This window comes from Phalangium opilio, unplaced genomic scaffold (genome assembly GCF_054372755.1).
Source record: "Phalangium opilio isolate 3A_F unplaced genomic scaffold, DU_Popi_V2 ptg000217l_1, whole genome shotgun sequence".
NCBI classification, from domain to species: Eukaryota; Metazoa; Arthropoda; class Arachnida; order Opiliones; family Phalangiidae; genus Phalangium; species Phalangium opilio.
In genome coordinates, this window is record NW_028324218.1 from 11,335,474 (window position 1) to 11,349,846 (window position 14,373).

At 38.1% G+C, this 14,373-nt stretch overlaps 1 protein-coding gene across 1 annotated transcript; it reads right to left on the bottom strand.

Annotated features, from left to right (window-relative positions):
• Positions 1–53: 53 nt before the first annotated feature.
• On the bottom strand, positions 54–13,162 carry LOC149616295 (uncharacterized). Its single transcript, XM_089856428.1, has 12 exons — positions 12,953–13,162; positions 11,333–11,461; positions 9,192–9,338; positions 9,005–9,124; positions 8,802–8,921; positions 8,528–8,653; positions 8,069–8,200; positions 6,823–7,222; positions 4,652–4,893; positions 1,981–2,154; positions 1,793–1,912; positions 54–851 (listed from the first exon to the last, which is right to left on the bottom strand). Exons 1-12 carry the CDS (start codon positions 12,993–12,995, stop codon positions 664–666), a joined length of 1,941 nt encoding a protein of 646 aa, XP_089712554.1. The 5' UTR covers positions 12,996–13,162; the 3' UTR covers positions 54–663.
• Positions 13,163–14,373: the final 1,211 nt, after the last annotated feature.

Here is a 14,373-nt window from a genome sequence, read left to right on the forward strand (position 1 = left end):
CCCGAACCCCCTTTCCCAGGATGGGAGGGGTGTGTGAAAGAAGAGGCGGGTCATAGCGACTTAGAAACTTAATTAAGAATTTATTTTCATTTCAATATGGTCTGTAACACAGATCATCTAATTACAAAGGCTTAAATAGAGGTCTAGTATTTGCTCCTTAGCGATAAATGTTTCAAAATAAAATTGTAATAGAACAATAAAGACTCGATTAGTAAAAAACACCTCTATTAGACGAAGTTATTTTTGTAAAGCTGAATATGTTATAAAGTGTAGCGTCAAAAATAATTAACTATGGATTGAAAATGGGATTCATCAAAGTACCGCTGTTTAATGTATAAAAGCAAAGATACGTTGTTTGACGGTTTAACTTACTAGCATAGGTTTATAAGATATGTTCCATAAGTATGACACTACCCATACTTCGTAAAGCTGGAGACTTACAGCTCGAGCTATTTCGAGAACGACACAAGAATTGACCACACCCGGTTAGTTTTGTATTCCATCTTCCTATTTAGTCTGTACTAAGCCTTTGACAGCGCCTTACCAGGCGTCACTTTACGAGAATCTATGACAAGCTCTCAATAACCAGTGACAAACTTATGAAACATATCTTATTAACTTATGTTACTTGTAAGATTGAATAATATAGTTTTATATTTCATTTCATTGAGAGTCTTTTTCAATTGTAATTTTTTCGTATTGTTTAACGAGATCTTCAGTTTTTTCTACTAAAGTTCTGAGAAGATTAACTTCGGCTGTTTGTTTCAGTGATTCGTAATCAATTTTTTCCTCCGCTTCCAAATTTTCACTCTTTTCCAATACTGTTCCATTATCGTTACGTGGAGCAGAGCCTACAGAATTACAAAGCTTTCTATTAACAGAAGTAAGATGAGACTAGAGAGCGCTAGCATTGGTAATAGCAGAAGTGGTATGAGACTAGAAGTATTGAGCTAACCAAATTCTTCACTCGGCATTAGTGAAAAGACTTGATAAAACACAAACGGTTGGCCCTCTAGTGGCGGTTTCAGAATTTTCCCTCCAAAACGTGAGACGCTCGCGGTGGTAGACGGCCGAACTAGATTCAAGGAGCCGCGCCGGTGTTCGGCCGCTTTAGGTTGAGGGGAATGGGGTAGGAAATGTTTTTGGAACTCGACCAATTTTTTTCTCTCTATTGTAGGCGCGATGGAAGAGGCATAAAATCCTCAAATTCGTTCACTAGTGCCAGGATCTATTACCAATGCTAGAGCCCTTCACTTCTAGTCTCATATCACTTCTGGTAATAGTGAACAAATTTGGGATTTTATGCCGCTTCTATCGCGCCTACACCAGAGAGAAAAAAATTGCTCGAGTTCCAAAAACTTTCCTACCCCCTTCCCCACAACTTTAAGCCGCGGAACACGGACGCGGGTGCTTGAACCTAGTTCGGCCGTCTACCGCCACCGCAGCGCGACACGAATGACGAAAATTAAGTATTTTCCGACTGAGAAGAGGCGAAATAGCCCGGCCTTCTTTTACGTCCCCCCTTGTATTTTGAAATGGGGACTGGGACTATGGCGCGCGAATACTTAGGCATCTTATACCTTCTCCCCAATAAACTAGATATCGCTTCTTGTATAAACTGATATTTTGCTTAAAGGTTACAGCGGAAAAATATACAGAAGACATGCAAGAATTGTGGTGCTACTCTTCATTTAATTCAAGCCCACGAAGCGAGATGGAAAAAGAAATATTTCCTACGTCGCTTCTATTTTTTCCTGACAATCCGAATTTAGCTATTATTTATCATACTTATCAGTACAAATAGTACTATTTACATCCATTTTGAAGCCTTCAAAGCACGCGCATGATGATATATTATTCGGCCCCAAAAGACACATCTGATCACATTCGTTTCCATCGCAAGAGTTATTTACTTGAGTGTAAATTTGTGGTTAAGAGTGTGAAATATATTGTTGACCAATGAAAGACTTATAATTTTACCTGAGGTGTAATTTACAGCGTACGAGCTACCTACTATGACTTTCAAAATGAAGGAGCTCTCTATCTGAACCACGGTTGATTCATTGTAGTTCCTTTTATTTGCAGAATATACAGCAGATGAGTTAGCTTGAGTCCAAAAAATCAGGTCTTCAAAAACGTAAATTGACAGTGGTTCTATGAAATATGTATAAAAATTATGTTAAATTGCAACATTTTGTTGAATTGCAATAAGAATATTGGTATTGTGAAAAGGAAGTTAAACAACTAAAAATAACGGTCTCAAATTAACTTTTTTTATGGACGTATACACCACTGGAAATTTGTAGTCTTCCATAAATTAAGGGGTATGTTCTTTGGCTCATAGTGAGTGAAAAGTGCCAAGGAACATGGGGTCTAAAATATTTCGTTTCGAAGGCACGGCCCCTATACATTGGCTACAAAAACAAGGAAATTTGCACACATGAGGAGTAAGACATATCATCCTGCCCAGCTTGTTTGGACAATTTCAATAGCCTCCGATCTATGAAAGTTAATGAGACTTTATCTTGCAGAAGTGTGTACCTTTAAAGGTAGAAGTGTGTAATGTAAAAGTAGTTCAAAGTGGACATTTTGAACAATACCTCTAAATAAGGATGTAAACTTGGTGCAGTGTGAATGAAAGAAACATTAAGTGGAAACCCATGTGCTATTACACTTTGAACTACTTTTACATTACCAGCTAAGGCACACTTTTACCTTTAAAAGAAAATTCTGCTAAATAAAGGCTCATTAACCGTCTAAACAAGATGGGCAGGCTGATATTTATTACTCCACATTTCCTTGTTTTAGGGGCCAATGTTTGGAAGCTCATATCTCCGAAACTAAATATTTTAGACCTCATGTTCTTTAATACTTTTCACTCAGTATGACCCAACGAACACACAGTTTAATTTGCGACATACTTATCAGAAACACGCCGTAGATATGAGAGAAACTTATATAATAAATTTATTGAAATCAACACGGTTTAATCATGGATGAAAAAAAACTAACAGGGATAAATCAAACTCGTAGACTTTACATTACTAAGAGGGAAACACGTTTGTTACCAACAAGGCTGCCAGATTTGATTTCGATTTTATTTTTTTAGCTCATTTACCGATTCAAATTCGGAAGTAGATTTATAGAAATTTTGCCATCTCGTGGTAACCTCGGGAACTTTAATTTAAAAATGTCTATTCCAACTTTAGACGTTTGAGAATCTTCGTATGATTTGTTAGGGTTGGTAACTTGCATACGTTATATTCAACGTTTTAAAGCTAAAGTTTCGAAACTTTTCGAGTCATTTAAAGTCTTCAACTAAATATTATAAGTTTTTTTTTAATTTCAACAGAAAAATAGCTCTGCGAATAATAGTAGACTTGAAAACTACACTAAGCCTTGACTAGGTATCAGCGGAATCCCGATTCCCGAGCCGCCGGCGGCTAAGCTCCCCGTAGCCGCGGGAATAGAAAACATTCCTCGTAAAAAACAGATACACGGCGTCTTAAATAGGGGTAGCAAAAGCTACCCAGATTGATAAGATCTTCGTGCCTTACTCCCAAATAATCTTTCGTATTGTGAATAGTTTTAACTAAAGAATATTTCAGACACTATACTCAATATACATTAAGATCAGTATGAAGTCTTATCTAAGAGAGCTACCGCTCTCTCAGAATATTTATAGTAGTTCCCTAATTCCAACAGAAAAATAGCTCTGCGAATTATAGTAGACTCGACGAAAACTACACTAAGCCTTAGCTAGGTATCAGCGGTATCCCGATTCCCGAGCCGCCGGCGGCTGAGCTCGCCGTAACCGCGAGAACAGCAAACATTCCCGGTTACGATTACGTGGGTACAAAAAGCAGACGAAACAACAACCGACTTGACCCCGTGATTGAATCGGTAAATTGAATGTTTCCGGTTCTTATAATTTCGGCCGCGAGGGTGCGTTTCGAACAAACATTTTACCGCCGTGATTTATCCCTGTTAGTTTTTTTTCATCCATGGTTTAATATTATATCCGTCCATATCGCGATATTTCATTCTTACACACTAAAGACAGGAAGAATGGAATCCCTAAAGTTTCGTCTAAAACCTTCTGGTATGTACAATGTACTAAGTACCGGTTCACGGGTAGTTGAGCGGTTTTCAAAAGAGCGTTTTGGAATAAAGCGGTTCCCAAAACAGCGGTTTGCAAAACCGCGTACAAGCAAAACCGCGGTTGCTGTTTCCGCGTTTCTCAATACGGCGCTATTTCCCAAAACAGCGGTTGCTGTTTCCGCCCAAACTGTGATTGATAGGGAGGGAAATCTCTATTATATTAAGTATATAGGACAAAGAACAATATTATGCAAAAAGGAGTAGTGCTATATCGGAAGTAAATATAAAATATAATTTTTTGGGAAGTTAATGAAGATAAACAACAATATTTTGGAAAAGGCGTACTTTCGTACGCTCAAGATATAAACGCTGTAATCAAAATGCGCTAAAACGAGAAATGGCTATAATGGCAAACGCGTTTATGAAAAAGCCGTTTTGGACAATGCTGTTTTGATAATACGCCCAATCGATAACATACCCTAAGTACCTTTCGTGTTTGCTAATATGCCTAAGTTAACTAATATATTAATTAATTATAAGCAATCAATACCTTTAAAAAGATGATTTTTTGATGCAGACAAAAAAACTCGTCTTGTTTTTCCATCAAGTGACGCCATCTCTATAAGGCTGAGACTGGAATCAGCCCAGTACAGAACTGACGACGTTTCATCAAGAAACAAATCTGTCGGACGCGATATTTCTGACGTTATGAATGGTCCGCAATCTTTACCGTCCATTCTGGATTTATATATTCCTTTGTAACGTTCCCCCAAATTAGCGTAGTAGAAATATCTGTAACAAATATATGTATAAATTTCACAAATATTGTGTTTAAGGTCAACTGTATGGAGATTTTTTACTGAAAATTGATCTTGTTTTAACATTATAAAACAAATAACATGGTTGTCAGGACATTTCATTCACCATAAGTTCATAAGATACGTTCCATAATTTTGTCACTGGTTACTCAGAACTTGTCATGAAGTGACTTAGGTGAAACGTCATAGATTCCCGTAAAGCGACCCCTGGTGAGGTGCTGTCCAGGGCTTAGTACAGACTAAATGGGAAGATGTACTGCAAAACCGAGTGCAGTCAGTTCTCGCTTGTCGTTCTCGAACTAGCTCGAGCTGTAAGTCTCTAGCATTTCGAAGTAAAGTTAATGTCATACTTATAGAACATATCTTATAAACTTATGATTCACCCTTGAAGTTATTAGAGTTACGTTATTAAAGTATATTCACGAACTGAACTTATTCATGGATGAAAAAAAACTAACAGGGATAAATCACGGCGGTAAAATGTTTGTTCGAAACGCACCCTCGCGGCCGAAATTATAAGAACCGGAAACATTCAATTTACCGATTCAATCACGGGGTCAAGTCGGTTGTTGTTTCGTCTGCTTTTTGTACCCACGTAATCGTAACCGGGAATGTTTGCTGTTCTCGCGGTTACGGCGAGCTCAGCCGCCGGCGGCTCGGGAATCGGGATACCGCTGATACCTAGCTAAGGCTTAGTGTAGTTTTCGTCGAGTCTACTATAATTCGCAGAGCTATTTTTCTGTTGGAATTAGGGAACTACTATAAATATTCTGAGAGAGCGGTAGCTCTCTTAGATAAGACTTCATACTGATCTTAATGTATATTGAGTATAGTGTCTGAAATATTCTTTAGTTAAAACTATTCACAATACGAAAGATTATTTGGGAGTAAGGCACGAAGATCTTATCAATCTGGGTAGCTTTTGCTACCCCTATTTAAGACGCCGTGTATCTGTTTTTTACGAGGAATGTTTTCTATTCCCGCGGCTACGGGGAGCTTAGCCGCCGGCGGCTCGGGAATCGGGATTCCGCTGATACCTAGTCAAGGCTTAGTGTAGTTTTCAAGTCTACTATTATTCGCAGAGCTATTTTTCTGTTGAAATTAAAAAAAAACTTATAATATTTAGTTGAAGACTTTAAATGACTCGAAAAGTTTCGAAACTTTAGCTTTAAAACGTTGAATATAACGTATGCAAGTTACCAACCCTAACAAATCATACGAAGATTCTCAAACGTCTAAAGTTGGAATAGACATTTTTAAATTAAAGTTCCCGAGGTTACCACGAGATGGCAAAATTTCTATAAATCTACTTCCGAATTTGAATCGGTAAATGAGCTAAAAAAATAAAATCGAAATCAAATCTGGCAGCCTTGTTGGTAACAAACGTGTTTCCCTCTTAGTAATGTAAAGTCTACGAGTTTGATTTATCCCTGTTAGTTTTTTTTCATCCATGACTTATTCTACCATGGTAAGGAGGATTTAAGAAAGGCATTTTAAACATGTCGTCATAAGGTATAGGCAGGGATAGATTTAATTTTAGAAGTAGGAATGGAGAACGGGTAGTAATTACTTCAGTCCGACTCATAGCCCAGTATAGAGCCCCTCCTTTTAATTATCTTATTGGCTCACTTAAACTAAGTTTTGATGACGTTCCTGACGAGGACGGCGAGAAACACGTAATTCCTTTTTACCTTTGTCGCTACGACCCGCCTCTTCTTTCATACCCCTTCCTCGGGAAGAGGGTATACCCTCTTCCCGAGGAAGGGGGTCCGGGACTTTGACGCGCACCCAGACTACTCAGTTCTCCATTCCTACTTCTAAAATTAAATCTATCCCTGGTATAGGCGTGACTATTATTTGCTACAATTAAAAAAGAAAATTCAAAACGATTGTACAAACATACCTATTTTGAGCGTCAATGACAATACTAGACGGAAAATCGGTGACAATTTTTAATAGCGTTTTTTCATTGGTTAAGAACATATTGTAAACTATAACCGATGATTGTTCGGAATCAGTGATGTAAACTTTCCGATTAGCGTAATCTAAAGCCATATCTTCGGGATTCCCTGTTAGCTTCAATAGAACCTTCGGTGGTGTCTCGTTCGACAAGGGAATGCTTAACAGTTTTCCACCAGTAGGATAAGTTTCCAGAACTAATATTTCATGTTTTAGTGGATCAAATAAAATTGTTTTTATAACGGTTTTAGGTCGCCTTGTTAAATAATATTTGCTTTCGCTGATCATAACTCTCACGAAAATATCATTATTTTCTGTCAGATAGACAATTTTCGAGTTCCCTTCTGAAAGTAGACAACGAAAATATAACCTTTATGAATCCGGAAGAAGATTTTTTTGTTCTCTTAGTAGATTAAAAGTAATATTTTAGTGCACAACTTACGAATTACACCTTTGTATGTCGTTGACTATAACCAGGGATAGATTTAATTTTAGAAGTAGGAATGGAGAACAGAGTAATGTGGTCGCGTCAAAGTCCCGCACGCCCTTCCCCGGGACGGGGGGTATAAAATAAGAGGCGGGTCATAGTGACAGAGGTAAAAAGGAATTACGTATTTTTCGCCGTCCCCGTCAGCAACGTCATCCAAACGTAGTTTAAGTGAGCCAATAAGATAATTTAAACTTTTCGTTAGGTGTTGGAGGGAGGGGCTCTATACTGGGCTATGAGTCGGACCAGAAGTGAGATGAGACTAGAAGTGAAGGGCTCTAGCATTGATAGTAGATCCTGGCACTTGTGAACAAATTTGAGGATTTTATGCCGCTTCCCACGCGCATGCACTACAGAGAAAAAATTGGTCGAGTTCCAAAAACATTTCCCATCCCCTTTCCCTCAACCTAAAGCGGCCGAACACGGACGCGGCTCCTTGAATCTAGTTCGGCCGTCTACCACGGCGAGCGTCTCACGTTTTGGAGGGAAAATTCAGAAACCGCTACTAGAGGGCCAACCGTTCTTGTGTTATCAACAATATTCACTTTCGCCGAGTGAAGAATTTGGTTAGCTCAGTACTTCTGGTCTCATCTCACTTCTGGTCGGACTGAAGTAAATATTAACCGTTCTCCATTCCTACTTCTAAAATTAAATCTATCCCTGGTACTAGTACAAACAGTAAACATATAGCTTTTAAACATACTTTCAACTTCGCAACTCGGTGCCGGTTCATTCTTTGAAATATATCCAGATACACATTCGCAAGAGTAATTCCCAACATGGTTTTTGCATGTTTGACTACAAACACGAGGAATTTGCACACATTCGTCAATATCTAAAAATTCGTTATATTATTTTACAAAGCTTTGCGATATCCTTCATATATGTTCTATAAGTTTATCACTGGTTACTGAGAGCTTGTCATGAAGTGACGTAGATGAAACGTCGTAGATTCTAGTAAAGCGACGCCTGGTGAGGCGCTGTCAAAGGATTAGTGCAGACTAAATATTAAGATGGACTGCCAAACCGAGTGTAGTTAATTTTCGCTTTTCGTTCTCGAACTATAGCTCTCAGTAAGTGTCTAGCATAGCGAAGTATAGGTAGTGTTAAACTTATGGAACATATCTTATAAACTTATGTTAAAAGACATGATGTGTTTTACCGTTGCATGTGGAGTTGTTTATGGCAAGTTGATAGCCACTATAGCAAGAACAAGAGTATGAACCTTGAGAGTTCAAGCAAATTTGTTCACAAGTGTTCAAAGTAGAATTACTGCATTCGTCAATGTCTGAAGTTAAGTTAGTAATTACTAAATAGCCATGGCAAATAAACTTTTTATTTTCAAGTGACTGTTGTGTAAGGGGCCTCAAATTTGGTTGGTATAGATTACGTTAGGTTTCGTTTGATTTACCGTCTATTTGCAAACAGTTTTTTACCGTTACATCTTTTTTGATCTTCAGAAAGTGTATAGCCACTGTGACAGGAACATTCATAAGAACCGTCTAAATTGGTGCAAATTTGATCACATGGACTTGATTCTTCACATTCGTTTATATCTAGAGATAAAGTACGTGTGGTTAATATTTGAATGTGTATCAGAGAAGAGATGAATTTCGTGGATAAATCCAGTTATATTTACCAGTGCAGTTGAAAATATTTTGAACTTTATATCCTGTTTGGCAAAGGCAGTGAAACGAACCCTCTGTATTCATGCAAAAATCACTACATGGACTTTTCGAGCCCTCGCATTCGTCTATGTCTACAAATAATAAAACAGTTTTACAGTGCAACGACTTCCATAAATTATTATGTATTTCTTGAAAAACCTTCGCAGTATGGTACAGTTCCCGTGTAATTGAATCCTGGTTTGAGGCACTTAAATGCGTAGTTATTTTCATCATATCTCAAGCCTAGGTTTCGAAGGGTTCTGTCTCTGTCTCCTTTTTTATAACGATATCCTCCGTGCCTAGTATCTAACAGTATTTTAAAACAATGAGCGAAGAGCATCTCTCGGTTCTCATCTATCTATTCAATTCTCGTGCCACATACTATACAGGGTGTTTCTGAAAAGTCCATCACAAATTAAGGGGCGTGTTTATGGGACCAAACTGAGCGGAAAGTACCAAAGAACATGGGGTGTACAACATTTTGTTACGGAGATATGGCCTTCCAAACATTCGCCCCTAAAACAAGGAAATATCCAAAAATGAGGAGTAACACTTAAGACCGACTAACCAGCTTGTTTAAAATTACTAGACAATTTCAATAGCCTTTAATCGAACAATTGATTTCTACCTTTACTAATCAGAAGCGTATAAATGAGTAGAAGTATGCCTACGGTGGTAATGTAAAATTAATCCCAAGTGACATGATGTTTCAAGATCTTCCCAGCACCAAGTAAAATGGTTCTGATTGAAGGGACTTTTATTAGCACAGCGTAAACAACGTTATTTTCAGGAATTAGTCCAAATGTCCACGGGCGGCATTACAAAAACGAGGCAGTCTTTCGAATGATACTTGGACATGTTGGAAGATCCCTGGCTTGTTCCTGTTATCTCAAACCGTAAAAAGCTACGCAAATCTTCATCATCACGGACAACACTCTTGTACGTTAGGTATGACCTTGAGAAAACCTAAAAGGACATCTCGAATGTATTTGAAAAACCCATCTCCAATTAAGGGGCGTGTTGTTTGTTTCCAAGATCTTGAAACATCATGTCACTTGGGATTAATTTTACATTACCACCGTAGGCATACTTCTACTCATTTATACGCTTCTGATTAGTAAAGGTAGAAATCAATTGTTCGATTAAAGGCTATTGAAATTGTCTAGTAATTTTAAACAAGCTGGTTAGTCGGTCTTAAGTGTTACTCCTCATTTTTGGATATTTCCTTGTTTTAGGGGCGAATGTTTGGAAGGCCATATCTCCGTAACAAAATGTTGTACACCCCATGTTCTTTGGTACTTTCCGCTCAGTTAGGTCCCATAAACACGCCCCTTAATTTGTGATGGACTTTTCAGAAACACCCTGTATAAGAGTATACATTAAAGGACGGGTTTCACGGCGGTAGTTACTCGTTTAATTTAAGACCAATTTTGGTTGAGTCGTAGTAAAAGCTGCAGGGAGAGATACTAGTCCTCAGTCTATAGAAGCTATAGGTGCTTCAAGTATTAAATGTTAAGGAGTTGTTTAGTTTTATTTAATTTGGTTAGGCTAGATTTCACTGATTACTAACGTCGTGAAATATAAAGAAAAAGAGAAAGGGCGTCACGCTTTAATTTTTGAACATAGGAAGTAACTCCGCTTTTCTGAACAGAAGTAATTTAATAATATCAGAAGGGAATAAGAGAGAAGGGACACACTTTATATCTCCATAATGCTTTATACTCGTAACAACAGTCTTACCAACCTCAAGTCAACTACCCTTCACTGATTGGCTATCTAACTTCTGTCGTAGCCGTGACGTCAGATAAGAAGGTGACGTCTCGGTTGACGTATAAAAAGTAGTTTTGTTTACAACTTTACGTTGAAGGAGATAAACATGTTGATAAACGAAATCAAGCTGTGCAACTAATTTAGATGCACGGGAATTGAGAACATACCAAAATCAGATAATTTGAAGGTAATAAATAGATGGAAACTAATTATTCTGAATTAATATTAAAAAAGAAAAATTATTTTCAATAAAATACATACTTGAGGTTATAATTACACAAGAACGAAACATCGACAGCCCTAAGCCTTTGTAGAATGAAAATCTAGCAGACAAATAGGCCGCCTGAGGCTGATACCGCGGAGAACTTAAAGAACTATATTTGCAGTAAATTGGTTAAAAGCTGTGTACTTGCGCAAAGTTTTCGCGGTTTTCTTGAGGTTGGTCGGACTCTCGTTACCATAGCAGGCTCTAATGTCTCCCTTCTCCCTTATTCCCTTCTGATAATATACTTAGTGGCACATATGTTTACTTTGACAATTATATCCACTATCGCGGCAACGGACATGGCCGTTATCGCAAATCTCTGAAAACCTTTGGCAGTAGGCGGGACTAGCACATTTAAGTTGGCTACTGCCACAATATAATTCGCAAACTCCAACTGAAATAGGAAGTAATTTCAAAACATTATATTTATTATTTTAGAAAAATGTGAAGGGGACAAAGTAATTTAAGTAACATTTGTTTTTATTGCACTCTTATTTTTTAAATAAGAAGTAATTCTATTTAACTATAATACAGCACAAACAACTTTAAAGCAAAGGGCGGCTCCGTTGATGCCCCTTAAAAATGGCTTTTGTACTACACAGTGGCTCACGTATTACAAGTGTGTCCTCAAGTTGAACCCTTTCGTTGCTCATGGCATAAAGAGCTTCCTCTGAGCGAGTTACTCGGGTTTACTCCAAATCCATCACACTTACCTTCTACAAAGTACCTCTTGGCCCAATGGAGTCGCCTTCGTTTTATGAGATGCAACGACAGACCAACCTCTTAAAAAGTTGAAAATCCTCAAAATTCTACAGTTAATTTAAATAACACACCCTCTACGTCTCTCCCTGCGCTATTTATTCATGTTCATGCTGAACTATCTTCATTGTAAATATCATAGTGTATCTAGTACTTAACTTTTTCATTTCTAATTTTACCTTTTCTTTTTATTTAACACATGTTGATGTAGTATTAAGCTTGCTTCGCTTTGTAAAGAGAGCGAATAAAGCATTCATTCATTCATTTATTCAGCTTGGAAAAGGCTAGTTAAGCCGAAGGCAGGAAGCAATGGGACCTAGTGCATTAGTTCTGATTGGTTCCTGCCTTTGGCAAGGTAAAATTCGTTTCCAGAAGATTAGTCAGCATGCAAGGGGTGATAATGGAGCCGCCTGTTACTTTAAGAACCGTAGCTAATAGCGAATTCTATTTGGCTGCTCTGAGATCACTCGCGGATTGCTCTAATTCGTCAAATTCGAAAAAGCGATCAGTTCGATCTTGAAGAAAAATGTCTACGCTGATTTACCTAGCGATCGGGACTGATCTGTCTGTCTTTTAAAACAGATCAGTTCCGAGCGCGTTACCACTGGATGGCGTGAAATCCGAGGGAGAGATAATCTAGAGCATCCAATGGAACACAAATACTTTTCAGAGCACTCTCGAGCAGTGCACATCCCGAGAGTGTGCAGAGACAGAGGGGGAATTGAAACCCCTTGTATGTCCCAATACTGAGGGTTGCCTTTCTACGTCTAAAGGGTCTATTCGCTATTAGCTGTCCGCCGCCGAGCTGTTTTAATAATAATAATAATCTGAGCCTTGTCTATGAAGGGATTTCCACACTAAGCTTGTGGCTTGTTTACAGGTGGGTCCCTTTACAATGCATAGAGGGGTGGTGGCTAGCCCCTATGCCACAGCTAACCTACAGCGCTCTATACTAACTATTACCGTTAACCTCTGCAAGTTTTGATGGAAAGGAGAAACCGGTTTAAATTGAATGCCACTGGTAGGGCACCCCAGCCTAAAAGCTAGATGACGCAGACCACCCAAGGTGGTTAGCTCTGCTAGTGTTAATTATAAACTATGCAAAATCCAACTAAACCATACGAACCTATCATACAAGAAGCGAGAAACACAGTGTGTATTTTCCACATTCTAAAGTCAAACCGAGATAAAATACCCTTGAAAACTTCTTCGTTTAAAGAACTTAATATCTTTGTCGACGAGATGAGAAATTCAGTTGATCGTGTTAAAACTGAAACTAAAACTAACAAATATGCTTATATAGGAAAGCAATATTATACTCGCTTCCGGAGGTACGATAATATGCAAGCTAAACAATTTCCTGAAATATATATGGACCTAACAACATCTTAGCTTAAAGTATTACAGGAAGGAACTTCGATAAAAACGTCATGCTCTTTCAGTACAGTCGAGGGGAAGTAGAATTCTGACTAATCATTTTGATGCCTGTCTAGCCATTTCATTTTCCAATCGACGATTGCATATCAGCAGACGAAAGGTTATGATTGTTTAAAATTATAATCACGAGCGACTTTTAATTCGAATGCCTTAGCCCGCAATTGTTTTGGCATCTAACCCTCGTCTTTTTCTATGGCATAATTTCAGTAATGAAATTGACTTTACCCTGGTCATTTGTTCGAGGCAATCTCCTTCTTATAAACAAATTTACCTATTTGTTTTGCAGTAAACATTTAAGACCTAATTAAGATGTTTTAAATTACAATACTACGACGACAAATTCAAATGTAGCCTAAATGATTTTTAAACGATATAACTTTTTAAATGTTTGACCATGGATAAAGGATGCGCGTGCGTGAGGAAATTTGCTTCCACTCTGTATACGGCTGCAAGAGTTTTCTTTATAAAATTATGTGTCAACCTACGACCGATGAAATAATGGACAAAATAGACTATTTCGGAAGTTACATACAGAGAAGCCAAAACACATAGACGAGACCGCTATTGGGCTATCTGCAAGAAGAACCGCTAGTGGTAGCGAGAGTTGGCTAGTCTCCCGTGTGTAGTGATCCGGGGCTCCGCGTGGCGTTATTTCTTGGCGCGAGGCAGAATACCCCAATGGTGGCCTCGCCCCTGGGTGTTGGTTTTTACTGTATGTAATTTCCAAAATGGTCTATAAGAAGGATGACATCCGTCACTCATAGAGGTCGTTGTTATAATACTCGTGGAATAAATAAAAAAGTTTTATAAATTGGCTTTACTATCCCAGTGCCTATCAAATTATTTTTGTATTTTAGTCAGTTTTCTTTCTCAAATTATGTTTCAACCTTCAACCAATGAAATCATAGACAAAATACGAAGGATGACATTGAAGAAGTATTTATTACTTTGTCGACTGTCAGACTAACTTCCTTCGGTATAAACGTTTAATGATTAACGAGTTTTCTATAATTTAATATAATTGTCATCAAGACGATTGCCGGAAGCCTATACCTTAGAATCGGTTCTACGCTCTGATTATTTACGTCTCATTGACACCACCCCATTGTA

Coding starts and splice junctions, on each gene's coding strand:
- LOC149616295 (XM_089856428.1), bottom strand. CDS start 12,995: ATGTGGAAAATACACACTGTGTTTCTCGCTTCTTGTATGATAG. Junction 8,654..8,801: donor AGATCAAAAAAGATGTAACG/GTAAAAAACTGT, acceptor ACTTAACTTCAG/ACATTGACGAATGCAGTAAT. Junction 1,913..1,980: donor CGCTGTAAATTACACCTCAG/GTAAAATTATAA, acceptor TTTACACTCAAG/TAAATAACTCTTGCGATGGA.